The sequence below is a fragment of the Crotalus tigris genome, unplaced genomic scaffold (assembly GCF_016545835.1).
Source record: "Crotalus tigris isolate CLP2741 ecotype Arizona unplaced genomic scaffold, ASM1654583v1 scf7180000017571.3126492, whole genome shotgun sequence".
NCBI classification, from domain to species: Eukaryota; Metazoa; Chordata; class Lepidosauria; order Squamata; family Viperidae; genus Crotalus; species Crotalus tigris.
In genome coordinates this window covers 2,596,888-2,621,067 of record NW_024096482.1, presented here as the reverse complement: position 1 = coordinate 2,621,067, position 24,180 = coordinate 2,596,888, and the positions used below count along the sequence as shown (strand labels likewise).

At 35.1% G+C, this 24,180-nt stretch overlaps 2 protein-coding genes and 1 long non-coding RNA gene across 3 annotated transcripts in view; 2 read left to right on the top strand and 1 right to left on the bottom strand.

Annotated features, from left to right (window-relative positions):
* Positions 1–15,782, top strand: part of ITGA1 (integrin subunit alpha 1) — an 89,284-nt gene extending 73,502 nt beyond the window's left edge. Inside the window, exons 24-30 of the mRNA XM_039356002.1 lie at positions 1,049–1,151; positions 1,914–2,027; positions 3,654–3,758; positions 5,017–5,121; positions 8,157–8,249; positions 9,581–9,697; positions 11,205–15,782. Coding sequence (XP_039211936.1) covers positions 1,049–1,151; positions 1,914–2,027; positions 3,654–3,758; positions 5,017–5,121; positions 8,157–8,249; positions 9,581–9,697; positions 11,205–11,249 — 682 coding nt within the window. The 3' untranslated portion in view covers positions 11,250–15,782. The remainder of the gene's footprint in view (positions 1–1,048; positions 1,152–1,913; positions 2,028–3,653; positions 3,759–5,016; positions 5,122–8,156; positions 8,250–9,580; positions 9,698–11,204) is intronic.
* On the bottom strand, positions 615–23,873 carry LOC120313793. Its single transcript, XR_005558256.1, has 3 exons — positions 23,665–23,873; positions 21,741–21,934; positions 615–674 (listed from the first exon to the last, which is right to left on the bottom strand). It is a non-coding gene; the product is annotated as an uncharacterized LOC120313793 (long non-coding RNA).
* A 70-nt stretch (positions 23,874–23,943) lies between these two features.
* The window catches only part of ITGA2 (integrin subunit alpha 2), a 58,081-nt gene continuing 57,844 nt past the window's right edge, over positions 23,944–24,180 (top strand). The window contains exon 1 of the mRNA XM_039356016.1: positions 23,944–24,139. Coding sequence (XP_039211950.1) covers positions 24,082–24,139 — 58 coding nt within the window. The 5' untranslated portion in view covers positions 23,944–24,081. The remainder of the gene's footprint in view (positions 24,140–24,180) is intronic.

The window sequence follows — 24,180 nt, the reverse complement described above, 5'->3', positions numbered from 1 at the left end:
ACAAGAGAGTCATGTGGTTGCATCGTTTCCTAATTTGCTCCTTAGTTCTCTTGACCATGGTTTACTAATGGCTCTTGATTCTGACTGTTGCTGAACCTCTGCCATTCTGGTAGTGCACATACTTTTTTATTCCCAATCCTGATTTTATATGGAATCCTTTAATGTAACACGCGAACACAAACACACAGACACACACACACAAACTTTATTGTTTCTGATATTTCACATCCAAAGCATGGTACTAAAGTTGGCTTTTGTTTTTACTCTGTGAAAGATCTTGAAATACAGTATTTTCGTTTTTCAGATTCTTTCACAGAAAAGAAGAAGTATCTTCACTGCAGTCTTATCACTGCAGTATCTTAATGACCAGACCATAAAACACCCTATAATATGTTATAATGATTAACCAATCATAAGTAAATGGAGCAACCAAACTGCTGAAACCAATTTTAAGTCAATAGAGCAATTAAACTGTTACACATCTTGTATATCAGAGGTCCCAACATTTTGGGCACCAGGGACCAGTTTCATGGAAAGAGGTTTTTCCGTGGACGAGACAGTGCATGGTTTTGTGTGCTTCCTGCATCTCGCGGATGGAGCTTTGCTTGGTTGTGCAGACCGGTTGCTGGCATGCATGGCCCAGTACTGGCCCATGGACCGGGGTTTGGGGACACCTGTTGTATATGACAAAAAATTGTGTATTGTATTATCTGGCTTGTTCCATCATTGAAAACATATTCAATTAATCAATGTTTTATCTTTTATTAATCTGGGGAAAAACTGCTATTTACATAGAATGGAATTAGATTATTGTGTTTCACTAGTTGGTTTAAACTGGATTAACAATTTCATACTGTATAAATTGAATGGGAAAAATTATGCATTATTCAGAAAACAAATCTCAGGTTTATTAAATTCATATTTTCTTGAACAAGAATAACACTATCATATTGCTTCATTTCATTTCATTTTGTATAGAAAACTGAAATAAGACATATGACTTCTTTGTGATTCTAAATCACTGAACATTATTTTATTTCTTTTTAAGAGAATCTAGATCATATCACATCATCATTGCTGCAAATGATACAATACCTGCAGTAATTAATTCTACTGACAGTATTGGAGAAGAAATTAATATATACTACTTGGTAAGAGACAATGCTACTTTTTCTGGTTGTGAACTTTGAAAATTAACATTTATGTGCTGTATTTTTTTAATCAGATGAATTTTTATTATGCTAGTTTGTAATAATTTCTATGAACCTGACAGAACTTTCTGCAAATGGAGCTTCTGGTCACCTGACAGATTTTTCCTATCCTGTATGTTCACCTGCACTCCTCCAAAAATCTACTGCAAAAGATACCCAGACTTTCAGGACAGATTTGGGGTGGGTGGGCATTTCGATGGAAGATCAAAATGAATTTATATTTCTGGCAGGAGCTCAGTGACAGTGATTTGGTACAGCTAGAATTCATCCATTCAAATCTGGAAGCTTTCCAGTCAACTATAAACATTTGCTAGTTATGGACACTTATTCTTCCTGCTTCATCTTTTCCCTTGAACCTATATTCGGAAGGAATTAGTAAGAGATTTAAACATATTTACAACAAACCAGAACAAGTCATTGTGTCAGTGTGGTATAACATGGCCACTGGAAATATACCATAGATCATTTATTTTCTCTACCTTAGAGATATGTTCTAGTTTAATTTATAGACTTTTGATTTCTAAGATAATGTTTAAATAATTATTTTCTTTGCATGCAAATTTGGCAAGTTGGAGATCTACTTTTATGAAATAAAATTGTACACTGTGTTATTTGTTTAGTAGGGACTATAGCACCTGTTAATAATGGGAAAATCATGTATTGGGTTTTTTTCTTTAATTAGCCTTTCATTTATTTTTTTAGATTGATAAAGGAGAACATTTCTTACAGCCACAGCTTGCACTGCAAATCTCATTTCCAAAGAATATTTCAGATGAAAACCAAATCCTTTACTTCACCAGGATATCATATTCAGAGGTAAATAGGCAAAATATAAACGAACACTGCTCTGCAGCTCAAAATTAGACTTTGATTTCCACAACACAGGTCTTTGAATGAGTAAATGTTCCATGTGTTTCTTTCCATTGGTATTTATATGGGGGGAAATGGACTCTGCTTGGCTATTATAATAAATCAGATAAAATATGAAATGTTCTCTGGAATTATCTTCTAAAAAATCTTTGATTTATCTAATGTTATAATTTAGGTAAACAATTTGTCTCTTTCTCTATATATAGTCTAAATCCAAAGAGATACATTGTCTATATCAATTATACATAACCATGGAAAACATGTGCCATGATACAAATCACTATTTGCCTTTAGTTTCGAGCATGGCTTGCCACATCAAAGAGGCTTCAGCAAACTGACTCCATTCAGTTATGTCAAACTACTATCATTGCAAGAAAAGAGATCTGCTGAACCTACTGATTGAGAATTATGGGTGTCATGTCTGGAATAATTGGATATATAACCTGGACGAAAGGAAAGGAAAGGAAAGAAGAAAAGGAAAGGAAAGGAAAGGAAAGGAGAAAAGGAAAGGAAAGGAATCCCTACAAATTTTACTTCACTAGTCACTAGGCAGCACTGTTTTTCAATTCAAGCCATGAGCCAGCACTATCCAAAGACATTTCCATGGTCATGTGGCCCGCATGATGTCCTGGACTGCTGTTATCTTGCCACCGAAGTGGTACCTATTTATCTACTCATATTTGCATGCTTTCGAACATGCAAGGTGGGCAGGAGCTAGGCAAGGACAGGCACTCACCCCATTGCAAAATGTGCACGTCTCGAATGCTTGGATCTTGGTCTTGAACCAAGTAAGGAGTTGTGGTATAATAATTAGACATTGAATTGAGGAAATAGGAATACAAACCACTTGGGCATTTGAGAGAGCCCAAAAGGTATAGTAATGAAGGTGTCAACCTGGCAGATAAGGAACCCAGGTTCATTCCTGTTTTAAACATGGAGCTCACTGGATAACAGGCTCAGTCATTATCTTTCAGTCCAAACTACTTAACAGTGATAAAAAAAAATAAAGGACATCCCTCAATGTGCACAAACGTCAACTCCAAGAAAAAAAAGTATGAGTATAACAACTGAAAAAACTGAAATATTTCTGATATATTTTAATTTTGGCCAAGTTTTAAACTGTGTTTTAAAGTTACATATTATGCTCAATTTATCCTTTTGCATACTTTATATAAAGCTTTCTTATTAATTGCAAAATTAAATATATAAAGCACCAGAAATTGTGATGCTAAAAGAAAACAATAACTGCTAAAGTAGCCCAAAGCTGCTAGCAGAGGTTAAGAATTTGTGTACTCTGATCTGTAAAAATAAAGGTAGAGGGAACTAGTGATTTGTTCTTCCCCACAGCTCCTGTGTTTCTCAATATTTTGATTGGCTTTCTGACTCATTAGAAAAAGTGACTCTGAGAACAGCTGGAGGGCAATAACTTTGGTGACAATCACCCTTCTTTCTAGCAGTTAAAGCATTCTGGCCAGAAAATAGTCAGGTGATTTATCTTTGGGAAAGACTTAGAGTTCTCTGTTAAAATTATTGCAAGATACTTATAAAATTACATTTTTCTTCTTGTGATAGAATGCAAAATGCCAATCCAGCCACCCAAATGATTTGCTAAAGATTGATATGGGCAATCCATTCACAACATCAAGAATACAAGAACCTCTAAAAGATCCCAACATAGTATGTATACCTGATTTTATGGGTTTTTTAAATAGTAAATAATACATTTTAGTGTATAACATTAAGTTGGGATTGAATTGTGATCATATGAATATAATCATATGTATATTTTTATTTTGCTAAGAACAATTATATGCAACTATAATATTCTTATTGCCAGAAATGTAATTGGAAATAATGTTTTTAAATCTATAACACAGACTTTTAAAATGTTTAGCTTTGGAAATTTGATTTTCACCATCTTTCCACATGAGGAGGTTAAAAAATGACTTTCAGTCAATGTCCATAGTGGTGTTTCAGTCAATCATCAATTAGAACAATTACCTATCATGAAAATATTGGTAGATGCCTGTTAATAAGGCTGCCGTGTGATATTTTTCACTCTAAGAGTGCCCCTTCCTGGACCTGAAGGTACTGTTCATGCCTTAGTCATTTCTCATTTGGATTTTTGCAATCTGCCCTTGACCAGCCAAAAGCTACAAAGGAATAGTGTAAGCATCTTGGTATGCCCATGTTACACCACTTTTCCATTAGTTGCAATGCTTCTGGGTTCAATTTAAGATGCTGGTTGTCACCTACAAAGTCCTTCATGTCATGGAACCAGATTATGTACAGGAGTGATTTTGGGTGGTGGTCCCAACAATGCTTTTATAAAGCATTGAAGACCTGGATGTTTTCCAAGGCCTAGGTATTGGGAGGCTAGGTTTGGAAGGTTAAATCAGTTTTTCTCTTTAAGATGTGTGGAGTTCAACTGTCGTCATTCCTTGGCCAGCATGGGAAATCATCTTAAGATTGTTAAGGTTGAGAAACAATGGGTTATATGGCCCATTGAGTATTGTTTGTTATTTGTTTTGTTTTGCTTTATTCTCAGTGACCATTGTAGTTTTTCTTCTTTGCTAATATTTCTTCTAATTGTTTTAATATGTTGTAAGTGGTACCCAAAGGCACATTCACCAGATGTGCAGCCATATATATTGATTAAACACATAACATTAGTAGAATGATCCTTACTAGGTTCAGAAACAGATTTTTATTTTATTTATTATAGCTCGCAGTGAGAGCCTTCCTGAATGCAAAATGATGAGTTTTCTGGACACTGAATGAACTTTTACTGGTGTCAGCATTGTTATTATCAGGACATTTCATATTTATTTCAGCATGACATGGAGAATGTGTCAAGTTTTCTAAAATTTTGCTATTTTGGGTAGTTATAGTTTGTAAATATATTAATGAGATGTGTCTGTGGTCTTTTATGTAGAATTGTGATAGATATGATTGTGCATCCATTAACTGCACTATAGCCCCATCAAATATTACTCATGTGAATATTTCATTCAGACTCTGGAAGCCTACTTTCATAAAGGTAAGTGAGCTATCATTTATTAAGAATTTAAAATGATATTTGTCAAAAACACATACATATTATAGGTTCATGCATCATGCTACTTGCTTGGTACTGGCTAGGAAGCTTCTACTGAAAGAAGTGTTATGCTGTTATATTAATACATAATGTGTTCAGGCAGCAAATTTTTTATTGTGATGCAAATGTTTTTACAGTTATTTCTTGATATATGTTAAATTTCATGTAATTTTATTGCTATTGTAGTTGCCATAGGCCAAATCTGAACGGAGCATATGGGTGCAAATTTTTGAAGAATTGATGGAGTTATTGATTTTCATTTATGCTCATAATTCCCAGGTGTTAGCCATATTGGGAGCATGGAAATTCAAGCTCAATAACTCTGGATGGTAACAGATAGAAGAGTAAACTATACTGAGTTTCACAGAGTGTACAATGACAGGTAGTACTCGACTTACAATAGTTCAGTTAGTGACCATTTGAAGTTTCAATGGCACTGAATAAAGTGACTTAAGACCAGTTTTCACATTTATGTCTGTTGCAGCATCTCCATGGTCACATGACCAAAATTCGTACTCTTGGCAACTAACTCGTATTTATGACAGTTGCAATGTCCTGGGTCATTTGATCTCTTTTTGTGACCTTCTAACAAGCCAAGTCAATGGGGTTAGTAACAGCTGTGTTACTAACTTAACAACTGCAATTATTCACTTAGCAACTGTGGCAAGAAAGGTCATAAAATGGCAAAGTTCACTTAACAACTGTCTCACTTAGCAACAGAAATTGTGGGTTCAATTGTTGTCATAAGTCAAGGACTACCTGTATACTAATGTGACTTAAGAAAAGGGATGTGTTTAATTCTCCTCTTATTTCCTTGTTTGCTTTCTTCCTGCTAAAGCAATGAGCAACATATCACCCACCTACATATGTTTGAGGCCAATCAAACATTACAGCATAGGACTGTAATGTTGTAAAACAATAACCTTCAGAGTTTTCTTTCTATTGCATGCCAGCAATTAATTTCCTTTCACTAAGACAGAGAGTAGAGTGAAAAGAAGAATTACCTTCTTTCCTCTAAAAGCAAATATTAATAGCACTTAAAAGTTTTCATGGATGTTGGTGGATTCTTGATTTTGAAACCAGAGCAAAGTTGTCTTTATAAAGTGATGGCTAGCTACAGTAGATACTGATAACTATTTTTCAGTAAAAGATAAGTGTTGTTAACATTCAAAGAAACAGAGACTGATCTAAACAGAAATGCAAACATTTGTTCCATCATGGCTAGGATTTCCCATTTCACCATAAGGGAGCCTCTTCCAGCAAGGCCAAGAGGAGATATAAGACAAAACTAGAGCACTGATTCATCAGAGAAATTTTCCAGGGAACTAAAGCTAAAAAGAGAATATGCCACTGAAAAGAGGGAATGTTGCCTCAGTATTAAGACACATGATAGGACTAAAAAAATCAAAGAATACAGTGGAAAAAAGGACAAAAATTACATATTAGGAAGACCAAACAGGTAGAAAAACAGCTTTAAATTTATAATGAAGATATCAAAATGGTGAAGAGCTTCTGCTGTTTAGGATCAACCATCAACAGTAAAGGAACAATCAGTTAAGGCTACTGTTTGACAGAACAACCATGAAGGTCTTGGAAAAAATATTGAAATGCTCTACTAACGTGTCTATACCTACAAACAGAATTATGTAAGCCATGATATTCCCTGTGACATGTTATGGAAGTGAAAGTTGGACTTTAAAGAAGCAGGATAGGAAAGTACTGATACCTTTGAAATTTGAGGTTAGAAAAGACTACTGAGAATATCAAGTGAATGGATCATTAAACATAGTTCTCACTTAAGGCACAAATGACCAAGCTCAAATTATCCTACTTTGGACACATTATGTAAAGATCCAGCTCTCTGGGAAAACTCTAATGCTGGATAAGTTAGAAAGAAAGAGAAGGAGAGGAGCAACAAAGTAGATAGACTCAGTTACAAGGTCATGAGTACAATCTTGGGAAATGTGGAAGAAGAGGTTAGGGACAAATCAGCTTGCAAAAAAAATCTATTTGGTTGCTAGGAATTGAAAATAGCTTGATGGCATATACTCAAATCTTTATATGCAGCCTATAAACCATATGTTTCTGGTTTCCTGTAAGCATTTTTACAACAAAGATATTGCCTTAAAAGCTGTGTAGAAAGGAAAAAAAAATATGTCCATGTTCTATCATTAGTTTGCAAGCATTTTTTTGTTCTTTGGTCCAAAGACTGATCTCATGAGATTGTAGGAGAGGAACAACTGAAAACACTGGACAATAAGTGAGTCCAGATGGTAGGCAACATTTGTCTAAAGTCCAGATTTTGTTTCCCAACTGTGGTATGCCTTGATGAGTATAATAGAATGTGAGATGAATTGAAACTGCAGCGTCCACTGAGGGATACAAATATTTTGATGCCAATAGTTTTTCCCTTGGCTCTCCTTCTGTCAACCTCTAGAAGAAAAGATTTTCTTAAATAAGCCAAAATACTGCTTATTTTCCCGATGAAAGCCATTAAGAGAGTGTAATAGTAAATTATTTGTCATCACAGCAAATTCCTTTATGTGCCCTTCCACTGCCATTTCTTATAAGCAATAAACATCATTTTTTTCTCTGAATCATTCTTTCGAATTTGGAACTATCACTACACATCCTCTTCACCACCTGTTTTCCTTGTTACCTTCTGGGAGGAGACTTCGTGGTATCCGTAGCAGAACGTCCAGATTCAGCCATAGTTTCATCCCATACAGCATTAACCTTGTGAACTCTCAAGCTTCCTCCTTCCGTTATATATTCAAGAGGGACAGTATTTAATATTTATTTGTTATGTATATGTAGGGGTGTGGGTCTATACATATGTTTAGGTATGTGTCATGTATGTGTTTCACTTTGAGAACAGGCAACTAAATTTAATTTTTGATGTGTGCCGTTGTACCCACAGTAAAAAAATGACAATAAAGGTTATCTTATCTTATCTTATCAAATCCATTTTATTCTAGGCAAAAATTCACAGTGTAGAACTCATTGTGAAAGCAAGTCTAAGAACTGAAAACACATTAATGATCTTGAAGAAAGAAAATGAAAAAATAGAGGTGAGTTCTAGCAGTTTATTTTGCATATCACAAATTCAATTTGCATGCCAGTTTAGCCAGAAAAATTATCTGTTTGTAATTAGGTGGAAAACCCAACAAATATAGAAAAAATTACTTATAAGTAACCATTCAGACCATTAGCTATATATTTGCTTGCAATATTTACTCGAACCTTGATACAGCGGTTGGTATTATACAAATTAATAAATATTTGTGAGTGTCCCTGTAGAAATAATATTTAGATATGTATAACTGGTATAATGCATAAGATGTACAATGTGTAAGATGTCAGCCCATATCATACAGTTGTCAGCTTAGTTGCTTTTTTAGATTTTGCATTTTTAAAAAAATAACGTAACAACCATGCATTATATTATTTTGGTGAATATTTATGATTTGATAGATATTCAGAAAGTATTCATTTTTATTTGGCATACACATAAAATTAAATTACTTCTTGCCTATTATATTTTTTGCTACTATTTCACTGACATTAAAAAGTTTTAACAAATTCAGGAGTATCAATGGGAAGGGCCAATGGAGTCAAACTGACAGGCACAATTGGACAACTGAAGCTCCATATTTTTGATGTATGTGCTCTGTATGTGATGCATCATATTAAACAGGACTGGAGTATAATTGCCTTGCTCAACAGGGAGATGGGTGGCATATAAAGTTAATCAATTAGTCAATAAAACCTATTTTTATTTGGAAAAAATCTAAATACTCTATTAGGATTAAGAGGTAGGTATCAACTTGCAAATCAGCAAGTATAGAACTATAGCTATAATGTAGGTGTAGAATTGGAGCATTAATATGCCTGAAATGATGAACAGTTGATATACAGTATGTGACTTATCACATTTTTATTTCCAAGGCACAAATATTTATCTGTAGAATAGAATCCACAATGCAGAAGAAACAAAATGTTTGCACTTATAGGACTATCTCATAAGTGGGACAGAATCAGAGTTCAAATATTCCTAACATTAGCATTTGTACACTTACATTTACACTTTTTAACTTTTCCCTAAACAGGTTTATTCATTAAAAAAAGCTATGTTAGAGCCAGAGTTAAGGGAGATCTATACTTCCAGTGGCTGTTTCCCATCCAACCTCTGCAGCAGATTTTGAAGACAAGTGGAAAGTTGTTGGGATAAAAATAATTGGTCCTGTCTCACTAAAAGGAACCCTTGAATCAATCCCGTTGTATTTGATAACAAAAGAATTTGAGTTTCTAATGAATAAAAAAGTAGTTCCTATTTGACTTGATGCCTCAGTTTCTATTTTAGAGAAATCATGAATGCTTGTTTTGATTTAATATCTTTCAGACAAAAATTCAAATCTCAAAGGAGCTTCTTCCTGGCCGTGTGCCATTATGGGTCATTCTGCTAAGTGTTTTTGCTGGGCTCCTGATTCTTATCTTGCTTATATTTGCATTATGGAAGGTACGATGCATTTTTCCATATTTCCCTTTTCTGAAGCCTTGGTGAATTGGCAAAGGCAAGAAGGGGAAAAACTTTCTAATTACCTGCTTAAGCAATGCCACTTAAATGATGAGCCATCCATGAATTTAAAAAAAAAAATCAATGTTTTCTATCTTGCAGTGTTACAAATGAAAACAAACTGATTCAGAAGATAATCAATGTTTTCTATCTTGCAGTGTTCCAAATGAAAACAAACTGATTCAGAAGATAATCAATGTTTTCTATCTTGCAGTGTTCCAAATGAAAACAAACTGATTCAGAAGATAGTTTTTGTTTGCCAAGATTTTGAAAGTTGGAGTATATATTCTTATTAAATGGTTTTCAGTTAATATTTATACAATCAGATTCTGAATGTTATAAAAAAACATGCAAAATATTTTGGAGTAGATTAGTGGCTGTTCAGATTGGTATTGTTATCTTGGAATTATCTGTTTGGATGGAAAGGTAATCCAAAAGAGAAAAACAGTGCTCTGAATTAGATAATGCAATATATAAGACTAAACTTTTAGTCTAAACTTGCACTTTCTTATAAACTTGGTTTTTCCTAAATGCTATTTCTCACATGTGTCTTTTTTCATGAAAGCTAACTATTTAGCTTTCTGTTTTCAATTTATATGAATATATTTTTACAAATTTCTTCTGTTGGGAATTTTTTTCATTTCTTCCCAGTGTTCCATATAAAAACACTTTATTGCTGTTATATTAACAAATTCATCTCATCAGGTTTGAAACACAGTGCACAGTGATGTGGTCTAAAACAGTTAAGACAGCTAAGTGTTATTAGTTATCTGTCCATAAGTTGGCAGCCTTGTCAAAGCTAAGAAAATAAGATCTTCACAACTTGAAACATCTTTTAGTGTTTTAGGGGATACACTGTAGTTTCATTACTTGTTTCAATTGCTATTAATGTAACCACAAAGTAACCCATTTATCATAGTTAACAACAGCAACAACAACAACATAGATAAGTTTGCATCAGTATAATAAAATAGAGAGAAGAGAGAAAATATTAAGATAGCGCCTTAGAAACAGACCAGTGGAGGATATAGAATATTAAATGATATTAGAAATAAAAGGTAGAGGATAGTAGAAATCCCAAGGTACAAAAATAAACAGCACTAGTACAAATGTGAAAAACAATGTTTTTAATTCCAAGGAGCATGCATGTTATTTTATATATTTCCATCAGAATAAATCTAGTATATATTACCAAATTAACTGATAGTTTTTTCACAATTTATATTTGTCCTAATATGGTTTTTATGACTTTTGTTCTTCTTTGTGAAAAAAAATTCTTTTTTTGCATTGGGGGGGAGCATTGGAATAATTGACACCTGGAATCTATCATTAGCTCATAGTCTGAACTTATACATGTTGCACTATAAGATTTTGCAGTTATCTCCTTTGTGTCTAATGCAGTGATTTTTAATTTGTGTTATGGTGGTTTTTTTCATTACTTTCCTTGCAGGCTGGATTTTTCAATAGGCCCTTAAGGAAGAAAATGGAGAAATGAGAAGAAACTCCAGAAAAAGAAAAAAAAAACTCTTTTAACAGTTCTGCAATGATCTGCCCTCAGGTGGACTTCTGAGATATGACTATAAATCAAATCCTTGGTTTAATGTAGGAAAAATCACAGAAGTTTTATTTCAAACAACATCATATGCTGAGCAATAAAGGAAGCAACAAGAAAAAGAAAATGAACAAACCAAAGATAGAAAAAATAATCCTGAAAGGAAACTTTCTTTTCCTTTTTTATAGTGAACAGAAGAGAAAAATCTGTACAACTGTTCTGAACTTGGAACTTTTTTTTCAGATAACTTTTTCTTCATGGATATACAAGCAACTTTGAAGCCAAGGTGTATTCAAAACTAGGGAGAGCAGACAGACAATTTACTCCTCAGATTTTACCCATTATTTTTAAAATTGTCAATTATTTTTAGAACACAAGCCACAGCTTTGTATCTCTAATGTATGCACAGGTACATACATCCTACTGAACTGAATTTGAGGATTTCAAACAATTTCTGACATGCATAAGAAACATCTGCAACTTTTTTTTTATCATCATTCTTAAATGGGGAAGAAGCCTATAGTCAAAGATGGGCATGCTACTGTTTTGGAAAATATTTATCCAGGAGGAAAAACACCCCTCAGAAATTAGCAACTGCACCATAAAATTTCACAAAGTGTTATCTATCAAGCATCAGATGGAGTTCCCTGCCTTTTGTATAACTGTAGAAGAATGATTACTTAATAGCTAAGGTCATATTTGTATGCAGAGCATCCCAAGTACATTCCTTGGTATCTCCAATTTGAGAAGTAAAAATACACATCCAGAAAACAGAAAACCTGTTATACATCATTCTGAATTAGTGAATGCTATGTGTTATGATTTAATACCAGAAAGGTTATATTTCTCATAAATTAAAAGTGTGCAGATAAAAGTCTATACAGGGTCTTATATTTAGTTTACTTCTAAACTAAAATATAAACTTTTAACTATTTTGTGCATGTAAAAAAATGAAGAAGGGACTTCATTTACAGTGAAGGGATGAATTTGAAAGCCATGCCATTCCTTCATATAGGGAGAAATTAGCCTCCCCTTATGGCTGAAATAGGTCATAAGACTACATTACAATCATGCATGACTCTGAACCAGCTGTTATTTCTCCATAGTGTATATACCCTCGGCAATGTTTTCAGGTACTGTTTATATTGACCACCAGGAGGCAGTACAGTACTGGTTTTCTAATAAAGATAAAAGCGAGAGCACATTGCTTCCTGGAGTTCAATCTAATAGGCTAAGAATAATTATCTGCAAAGATGATTTCACTGTTTTCTCATTACTAATGATGAATCCTTGAAAATATATTGCTTCATATTTAGTGGAAAATATGAAAAATTATTTTTGTTTTCCTAAAAAAGTTAAATCATAGTGCTTTAATTTATTACACATAGAACATGGATCTTTGTGCAAGTCACTAATGCTAAATTTCCCTGAAGATTTGTTAGCAGAAAATAAGATACTTTTTTTTTTGCCTTCATATCAGTGACTACATGTAGAAGTCCATGCAGTTTTCCAGACAATGGTTTATAGCCTTCTTCCCAAGGCTGAGAGGGAGTGACTAGCCCAGCCGGCTTCAGGGTCCTAGGCAAGACTAGAATTCAAATTCCCCTGCTCCATTTTTTTAACCAGCAGACCACTGGAATATCAAACACTATAATAAGGCAGTAAAGCAAATGTTTTTAACAAAAATTCAACATGACATGACCATCATAGATGTTATTTATGCATTTACATAATGATTTATTTTCATTATTTTCCTCAGATGCTTTTTGTTGCTGTTTTAGCCACCATGCTTTTCCTTACTGAAAAGGTGATCGGTTTTGTATTTCCCTTTTCAAATATTACAGGAATGTTTGAACTTTATACCGGTGCTCACAAATTCTATTGTGAATTGTACAATCTTCCCATATCAGTCTGCCAGTAGATGTAATTTAAATATTTGTTCAAATAGCCTTTTAGAATACTTCGTTATTTATGTTAAATATTAACATTTTATCAATCCACTGGAATTTGGGAGATGTTATGCTGAACAATTCTTGTACATAAATAGACCATTCTGATTTTTTTTTAAAAAAAAATCCAAATCTGAAATATATCTGAAGACTTATTATTGGAGAATTACATACCAAAGGCAATAAAAAGCGGCCCATATTAGAAATTCTGCAAATCATGAAATTGATAGAACAGGATTTTCTCAGAAGTGCAGTTTCATTTGGATACATATATATTTCCTACTAGAGCTTCTATAGTAGGCATGTCAAACTGCCGGCCCATGGGCCGGATGCGTCACACCAAAACCGCGCCCACCCATTGCTGGCGCCCACGATACATCGTGCGACATCATGTGACGTCACGAGTTTGACATGCCTGTTCTGTAGTTTTTATTTCAAATATTTCAGTTCTATTTTTACATGTTTCCCAAATATGAATTAAAACAGTTTGAATATGTGTAAAAAGCAGTGATGAGGTTTTGAGTCATGCATGCAACAAAATTCCAATTTAAATGCATTACAAACAATAAGAATTCAGATCAGGATTGAAATAAAACAAGGTATCCTGTAGAACTACTTTTAGATGTATGGACTTCAAGTCCCAGAATTCCCCAGCCACCAAGGGAACTGTTTTAGTTTTATCTACAAGAGGTCTATGACCTGTTAGGAACTGGGTCACACAGCTGGAAGTGAGTAGCGAGTCAGTGAGCAAAACCAAAACCATCCCCCCACCCTTCCTTGTCTGTGGAAAAATTGTCTTCCACTAAACCAGTCCCTTGTGCCAAAAAGGTTGGGGACCACTGATCCAGACAGTGTTTGCACAAAGTGTTTTCCCTACTGAAAAAGTAAACAAAATTGTATTTCCCTTTTCAAGCATTACAGGGATGTTTGTATTTCATATTGATGCCCTCAAATTTTGTGACTTCATTGTGAGTTGTACAGTTTTCCCATATCAAGGCTGGCTACGGAATTCTGGGAGGTGAAGTCCACTCCTCTTATAATTCCAAGGTTGAGAAACACTGCTATAAATTATCAAATGGACTTTAATTTGCTACTTATAAATTGAGGAATTATTTAAGTGGCTAAATTTAATGTCTTAAATATTGATTTGTACTGTACATAGTACAGCATATAGATAAAGTATTCTGGACTAGATAAAATATTTTAAGCAGTTTAGAATACTAATAACCACTACTGAACACTATGGTCTAAATCAGGGGTGTCAAACTGTTAGCCCATGGGCCGGATGCGTCATGCGGAAGCCGCGCCCACCCCATTGTCGGCAATGGCAAAACAGTCCCGATATGTTGCGCAACATCACATGACATCACGAGTTTGACATGTCTGGTCTAAATCTACTTGAACTTAACCAAGAGTGACAAAGTCCAATTTAAAAGTCCAATATTAGCTGTACAAATATTATGACTTTATTTAGATAGTGATTGCCGGGTGTAGCCACTGTACTTATTTTAATGGAATTTAGTTTCAAATATTCATAGGAACATGGCCTAGAAGCAACTGCATTCGATAATTTTAAATATTCTAGTTAAAGACTGTTCAAATGCCCTAGAGAAAAAAGGCCATAAATTGGGAGTACAATGCGACACAATATAAAAAATACATTTCCCTCACTTGTACCATTGTTGTGTCTAATAAACTGTTTATTGTGCACCTGTCATTTCAAGAGCAGAATATTGATAAATGCATGATTTTGAAATAGAAATTTAGTATTCATTTCACAATTTAATTTTCTTTTCATGTGGAATGTTTCATCTATGTCTCTATAATTATTATCTCCACACACATCAAGGATCTCTAGGGCACAGTATTTGGTTTTGAACTAGGATTCTAAATTTTCTTCTGATATATTAAGAATCAATTTGCAATAGGAAATGATGAGAATCCATTTTGCCCCATTACTGGCTATCAAGACGATGAACATGACAATGCAATCAAAGCTCCATTTTTTTGGTGGGGCACATAAACATGTGGACTTTCTTTGCAGCTGCCAACTTGACCTTTATCCATGCAAAATTGGGTTCAAAATACAATTTTCAATTCATAATTTGGAAAAAGGAAAAAAAGCGGACATTATATAAAGACAGAACATTCATAGAAGCTTTTTGTTCACCATGGAACTCTATATGCTCCTTAATATTGTATGCCATGCAAGTAAATTTCACCAAAATCATCTTCTCCTTGTGTATTTAAAAAAAGGAGTCATCAAATTCTTTGAAAAATTCCCGGTGAAATACCATTTTATACAGAGCTTAAAAAAAAAAACATTCTGTCCATTATATCATGTTGAGATAAAGGCCTGACTCATGACTTGCAGCATCGATAGAAGTAACATGCCATGTATTCATTTCCATTTTTTTCTGTAAATGTTATTTGTGTGTCGGAGATTATATGAATGTATATGTGTGTTACTAATATAATTACACAACCTTGTCTGAAATTGTGAATAAAACTCTTTGCTTAGTCATAATTTATCAGACACTACATGAAGATTTACAACTTGAGATCTATTAATAATTATGACTGTCGCTGACCAAAATTTGAAAAAGTCCCTCAGGATTGGCTGATTAAACACTTACTACTTTCTATTAATTCTGCCCATGTATGGATAGGATCACAAAGAAGCCTTCATTTCCTTCCTTTATAGTTTGAAATTTTATATTAGACCCAGATTCGTATATTTATGAGAGGTATTCATCTTATTTTGTGTTAGATAAAGAACAAGTGAACTGTAATTTAACTTTACTGACAAATTAGTGTCACTCATGGAATGGCAAGCTATAATATAGTTTATTTTTGGCTGGTGAGCCCACTAACAGACATCACTCTATGCCCCGGTACCTCAATTCATTAAAAGCCAAACTAAGTTTTGCAGGAAAAGTAATCATAGTTTGTTAGCTAATTCTTGGTTTGTTTCCTTTCCCTCCTTTATTACCTGCTTCTTCCTTGCATAAACATAGAGGATTAAAAAGGACAAAACAAACAAACAAAATGGGGGACCAAAAATTAACTATATATTTCCATTTATATACCAAGTTAAGCCACAGTTATAACCAATATGGCAACAAACCACATTATAACTTAGCATAATGTGTAAACTAAATCTTATTACAATATTCATTCTAGCAATTCTAGAAGGTAGATCACTAACAAACCCCATATTGCAGATGGATAACTGAAGCACAAGGTTGGTGTTAAATGGCCTTAGATGTGATAAAAGTAAGATTTGCAGTAGGGGCATTTTAATTTGGTGTAGTCTGGTGTAAGGTCAGGAACTTGAACTGATACCATTAGAAGTCCATGTTCATAACCTCACTTGATTATGATTCTCACTGGATGATTTGAGGCCATTTCCTTTTTCAGCCCAGTTTACTTCACATGTTATTTAGAAGGATAAAATTATTTACTAGGTTATGGCATACACTCTGATGACCATGTAAACAATCTCAAACTCAATAGAAAAAAAACATAGAATATGTTTTCAATCAATACTCTTAAATCAGTTTTTTTTTAGCTGCTGCTATAGCTCTGCTATAGCAAGAGCAGACTGCTTGATCTTTTTATTACCTTTAGACAGCTACATGGCCCTATATAACCACAGCTACTACAGTTAGTCCTCAACTTATGGCCATTTATTTAGTGACCCTTTAAAGTTACAATGCCACTAAAAAAGTAATGACAGATCCTCACGCTTATGAGTGTCTCAATGTCCCCACGTTCATGTAATTGTGATCCCAGCTGCTTGGCAACAGGCTTACATTTATTATATTTGCAGCATCCTGGTCTCATGATCACCATGTGCAACCTTTGCAGCCAGCTTCTGACAAGCAAATTCACTGGAGAAGCCAGCAGAGAATGTGCAATCATGGTCACATGATATCTCACTTAACGACCATACTACTTAACCAATTTTCTGGTCCTAATTGTGGACATAAGTTGCGGCCTACCCATAGACATGACAAGATATGGAATACAAGGCAGATTTGTTTCTATTTTCTACTTAAACTATGTGCCAGGATATAGGGAGAAGTGAATTTAGTTATTACTGAGTCTTTGTTTATTTATTCATTTATTTATCAAATGTATATGGCTGCCCAACTCATGGTCACCCCAGGCAGCTTACAAAAATAAAACTCCAATACAAGAGCCAATATTAAGAGAAAGGCATATAAAACTATGATTGTATGTTTTTTCTAATATATTATTCCATTGAATAGTGAATATTCCAATCTATCATATTTATGTGTATTATCTTCAGTTGACAAACACCAGGTAGACTGTTATACTTTTTTTTAAAGAAATTTTAAAAAAACAATACTTGTCTTATAAAGGGGATTTTGGGTCACCAAAGTGCTTGCAATTTCTTTGTTGTTTTTCTGCAGAGCTAAAATTGCTAATACTTAGGAAATGTTTAATCTAAATGTTTGTAGAACATTAATAAAAGGCTGGTGTGGAGCTATCATTCCTTGGACAATTTCTGGGATATTCTCTGCTATACAAAAAAGAATGCCCAGCAGATAAGCAGAGAAAAATAATTTAAAAATCACCAAAATCTCAGATCCCTAAATCTTCCAATATTTCAGTTGTGACTAATAATTTCTTGTGAGATTTGTCAATACAATTTTTTGGCAACATTTTCAGAAGTGGTTTGTTCTTGGTTTTCTTCCTAGGGAAAATAACTGATTCAAAGTCATCCATCTAGTTTCATATATAAAGCACGACTACAACTCAATGGTTTCCTGTTACAAGTCTGGTGCGTGGCACCACTACATCCAACTGAATATGGATAGAATAGAGCTGGAACGGAATTTGGAGGTCTTCTACTCCAGCCCCCTGCTCAAGCAGGAGGACCTATACCATCTCAGTCAAGTGACTGTCTAGCTCTTCTTAAAAATCTCCAGTGATGGGGCACCCATGATTTCTGGAGGCAAGCTTTTCCACTGGTTAATTGTCCTCTTTGTCAGGAATTTCTCCTCGATTCCAAGTTACTTCTCTCTTTGATCAGTTTCCAACCATTGTTTCTTGTCCTGCCCTCTGGTGCTTTGGTGAATAACATGACCCTCTCTTATTGGTGGCAGCCCCTCAAATACTGGAATATTGCTATCATGTCTCCCCTATTTTTTCTTGTCTTTAGACTAGCCAAACCCAAGTCCTGCAGCTGTTCTTTGTATGTTTTAGTCTCCAGGCCTTTAATGATCCTAGTTGCTCTTCTCTGAATTTTTTTCCAAACTCTCAGCATCTTTTTTTGTGATATGGTGACCAAAATTGGCTGCAGTATTCCAGGTATGGTCTTACTAGGGTTGTATAAATTGATACTAATACTTCGTGTGATCTTGATTCTATGCCTCTGTTTATACAACCCAGGATTGTATTAGCTTTTTTGGCTGCTGTTGTACACTGCTGTCTCATAGTCAAGTGATCATCCACTAGGACTCCAAGGTCCTTCTCACAGTTACTGTTTTTAAGCCAGGTCTCGTCCAATCTGTACTTGTACCTTTGATTTTTCCTGCCTAAATGTAAAACTTTGCTTTTCTCCACATAGAAACTCATTTTGTTAGATAGGGCCCATTGTTCAAGTTTGTCAAGATCTTTTGGATCATGAGTTTATCTTCTGGCTACTCCTGCCAGTTTGATGTCATCTGCAAACTTGACGAGTTCCCCTTCAATTCCCTCATCTAAGTCATTGATGAAGATATTGAAGAGTACTGGCTCTCATGTGCATGTTATATTCAGGGGCACTTGAATAAAATGCCATGTCTAGCATCTTATCTACTTTGATATTGTCTTCCTTTTCCCCTTCTGGACTCCAAAGCCCTCAAGTTAAAGAGCTTTCATATTCTGTATAGGACAGTTCTGTTCCCTGTTTATTTCCTGAGTCATACAGAAGTCTTCACTGTTTTTGCCTAGAGCAGCCAAGTCAAAATTTTGCTTCACGTACACAAAATAACACAAAATAACCTTACTGCACATAGACAGATAAGGAAAATAATCCACACTTGGTTTAATGGAAGTAAAACAAATATTTAGTCATATCCATGATTAGGAAACACAAAGTAACAGAATAACAGATTTGGAAGGGATCTTGGAGATCATCTAATCCAACCCACAGTTCAAGCAGGAGACCCTATGCTATTTCAAACAAAGTTGTCCAATCTTTTCTTAAAAACCTCCAGTGATGGAGCATCCACAACCTCTTAAGGCAAGGCATTTCACTGATTAATTGTTCTAACTGACAGAAATTTCTCCTTATTTCTAACTTGGTAAGTATAAAAACTGTTATCCACTACCTGTAGAAATAAAGAGAAATAAATACTAAGGTATAACATTGGTATTCATATAAGATATGTCTCTTTAAAAAAAAAACAGACTAGTAAGGAAAAGAACATATTTCTGTATAGTTGTCTGGTTTGATTTGCATGTACACAGTTCTTAGCATTTTACTATTAAACACACTGTATATGTGCATCTCTTTAAAAAGGTTTGTAGCAGATTTCACACATTGTGGTAAGGGTTGGGGTTTTAAGATTTTGGCTTTTTGAAAAAGCCATGGAGGTCTAGCTTGCACACAACAATAATCTGTAAGCCACAATTGTACCCACACAATGGGTTTATATTGCACTAGCTAAAATCAGACAAATGATATGATGCCTTAGCATAATGTTAAACTTGGCAAGTGTTTACCTATCACAGCCTTACATGATGTTTTCCCCTTAGTCTTTAGAAAAGTAGAAAAAAAACTGCTCCTGAAGAAGGAGGAAATCTTCCAATAATAACTACATTGTTAAAATATCACTACCTCTCCGTGGAGCCTAAGAACTGTAGAACGAATTTGGCTCATTTATTTCTAATTTCCACCATTCCAATTTCCCTGTAGCTTTTCTAAATGACTCAGTGGTTTCTCCCACGCTGCTAACAACCATCCTGAGGAATGCAGGAAATAGAACATATTGTGTAAATGCAATATAGTGCACAAATAGATTAGCAATCTGACATACAAACAGGGGTTGGCTTTATCAGATGAGAAATTATGACAGAAACATCCTGTCCCTTCAGTTCTTTAAATATTAATTAGCAGGCAGGAACATTCTTCAACATTTATACAAACCATTGAGTGTTCACAATAACAAATACAAGGACTCAAAACTTATTTGGAAACCTCATGATGTCAGTGAAAAAATAAATTTATTACCACAAAAAATAGGAATCCACTTATTCCAATGTGGTAACATAAACATTGCATAATTCTCAAACAAGAACTGCCATATAAAGACATTGCTTTTATTATATTTTAGACTTCCTTTCCACTCAGCATTCCATCCCACAGTTCATGAATAGGTAGCATGAAATACTCTCTGTCATCATATGAACAAGCACTTTCAATGTTTATTTAAGGAAATGTCACATATCGCTTTAACTTGGCATGCCTTATTATTTGTACTGTCTACAAATTAGACTAAATTTAATATAATTTATATTAGGAAGGCTTGGAGAAGCATCTAGCCAATCTCAGCTGGTCCTTTAAAATTAACCAATCTAAATCCTGTTTAAGATCAAATAATTAAAACTATTACTTTAATTTTTGTTCTAAGTTCCATTGAGTTCTTTGTCCTGATTCTGCCTATTTTTTATTTTTTTTTAGAATGTCATTCCAGTGTATTATTAAAAAGCCACCTCCACTCTCAGTCTTGAAAAACTGTATGGCTCTGGTATATATAGTAAGCATGCCTAGCGTTTTGTATGTGTGTTATGCTAAAGAACTGAGAAAAGATAAAAATGTAATAAAATGCAGTAAAAATGACTTGGAAGCATGCAATCAGGAAACTAAGGTGAATATGGAAATATACAGGGAATTATAAAGCTTGATTCCAGTAAAGCATTTTACAAAGACACAAATAAGATCTTTAAAAATCTCAATAGAAATAAGTAGAAATGAGCCAAGAGCCCAACAGAAATAAGCAAAAAAAAAATACCAGAAAGAAATTTATATAATAGAGACTGTGAGGGCATAACATTCTATGGAGATAACCTTACAGAAACTATTCAGAAACATTGCAAAACCCAAATGTACAGACAATGCACTTAGTCTAAGGAAGCGCGAAAGTATTAAAAAGACTATTTCCTCGCATATAAGAGAACTGGGTCTAAGAGAACTCAGAATTTTACCTTAAGAAAGATTTAGTCTTCAAACTTGGAATTAGAGCTACTGAATCCAGGTTGTAGAATTCCATATGACCATTAGAAGGCAGCAAAGAGACCTTTTACAAGATACTGTAATTTTTACCCCAGACACTAAAATAGTTCTATTGAATAGATGACACACAGAATAATATCAATGTATGTTCTCTATAATGAAGGGACGGAACAAGAATCTCAGGTATAAGAAGGGAGGGCCCTAATAGTATGAACTGTCTGAAGGGGAACAACTTACCTCCTTGTAGCTCCCTAATTAATGAGCTTCATTTCAAAGCCTGTTATTAAGAATGTCTTGAAGCAGAGGTGGAATAGCCATCTAGCAGGGGGTGTTTTGATTTAGATTATTCCTCTGAACAATTCATTGGCCAAAATTGTTCCCTCCAATTCTTTGTATACATAACTGATGTAAGGAGGATGATATCGCCAATTCTAGGAAAGGAAGAAGCAATGATGCAACATTCAGAGTTTTTTTTTCTTTTTTTGCAGTTGGGAGTGTTTTTTTTTTTATCTTCTAGCTCTAGACAGGATATAATCACAGTGTAATGAGACATCTACATATGAGTTCATACCTTAGAAATTTTAAAATGTAAGAAGGGAACATTTCCTTTTTATTAACTCATTTATTGTATTTATTTCCTGCCTTACTCTGAGATCAAAAGGGCATAATAGATCCTTCCTTGTCTTCTCAAGAACTCTGCAATAACCAAGGCTATCCAGACTTGGTCAGAAGTCAAATTATATAAATTAGTATATTGTAGATATCAAAGAAAACATAAGTTAATGACTTCCTTCTGGGGAGTACTTGAGAAAGCTAGACATGTTGATGGCTGATTGCAGGAACACATATACATGACAGAGCAGTCAATGAGTTATGAAAAGGCAAGTCTCTACTTATATTGTTCATGACATTTAACAATGTTTTCTTAGTAACTCGCATTACTAGGGAGAAGGTTGGGGACAAATAATATTACTGGAAAACTAACTTTCTTGTGTCTCCAATGATCAACAAATAAAATATAGAGTTGCTCTGGCGTCTGCTATAGTTAAGAAGAAACTACCCTTGTATTCCAAATACTGTAAGAGCAGTGCACTTGAAACTGTACTGAAATAAAAAGTCTCTAATTTTTGTTCCAACTTCTTAGTCTAGGGCCTAGGCCAGTTATGGAGAACTTTTTAGAGACCGAGTGCTCAAACTATAACCCAAAACCCACTTATGCATCATCAGGTGCCAGGTGGGCGTGGCCCACTGGGTGGGCATGGCTGTGGTAGTAACGGCAGACTGGGTGGGACTAAAAAGTTCAATCAATCAATTCCAACTTTGCGAGATCTTTTTTTTCTCCGCCAGAAGTTGAAATTGATTGATTGACTGAATCTTTTTTTTTTTTTTTTTGCACACGGCGGTGGAGGCTTAAAGCGAAAAAGTTTTATAAAACCCAGCTGAAGGCCTAGGACTGGGGCGACAGCACACGTGCCCACAGAGAGGGCTCTGAGTGCCACTTGTGGCACACGTGCCATAGGTTCGCCACCACGGGCCTAGGCTGTAGCCTTTGGATTGTTCTAGTGATCTTAAATACTTTAAAAAAAAAAATCTAGCCTGGCTTAGTTTTTGAGTCAGATAACATCAGCAAGGTTGTCACCTGCTGAGAAAAAAATATATTTGTTATATAGTACATGGCATGCCAAACATCCATAAATTTTCTTTTTGGGGGGGAAGGGAGGGGAAATAGGAAATAACATTTTTTAGCTCAATTGTCAGTGGGACACATCCACACAAATGTTTTGACCACAGCTCAGAAATGATTTGATACTGCCTTTTTTCAGGGTGTTTTTGACTTCCCACTCTAGGAAGGATTTCATTGTGGTCTTCTATCCCAGTACTAAGGGGAATCAACAGTGGCTTGCTTTTCTGATCCAGAAAAGATCAATCAGTGCCTTACATGCTCATATATGTTTGAGTCATTCTGTCCATTCTGTCCTACTAATTAAAACACTAAAATACTTCTCTTCCAATTACTGTACACAACCTATAGCTTGCTTTAGGTGCCAGTGCCTAAGACCACAGAATAAGACCACATAGTGCACCCACACCAACAAAAATCACCAAAGCTTTCTCTCCCCCTTCGGAGTGGGTTTTCCCGCATAATTTATACATCACATACCTCCCCTCCTAAACGAGCCCTGATGGAGCCACGAAGGATGAGAAGAGACAGCGCATCTCTGAATTCCTTTCACACAATTCTGTCGAGGTTATGTTCGTTCCCGCCTCTTCTTTACCTCTCTCTTCTTACTTTGGCCCTCACCGACTAGCTAGCAGGAAGCGGGCACGAGGCCAGAAAGCTCGTTTTGCTGCACGTCTTAAAACACCGGGGCGGAAGAGTTTTTTATTTGTGGCGCGCGAGGGAGTAAGAGGAGGGGCTTAAAAACTTGGCGAGCGGGGAGGGCAGGAACAGCTCTCCTGTTCCGAGGGACCCTCGAGGCGATGCAGAGCGCGCCAGGTGGGCGGAGCTGCTCGGGTACTTAGCGCTGTTGCCCTGTGCCTGCCGGCGCTGCTGCAATCTCCGCTCCTTCTGGGAACAATGGGTGATCGCAGGCGAGTTCTGGGCTGCCTGGCTCTCCTGAGCCTCCTCGGCTTAAGTAAGTTGTGGCGTTCTTTTATTCGGGCGACGGTGTGTGTG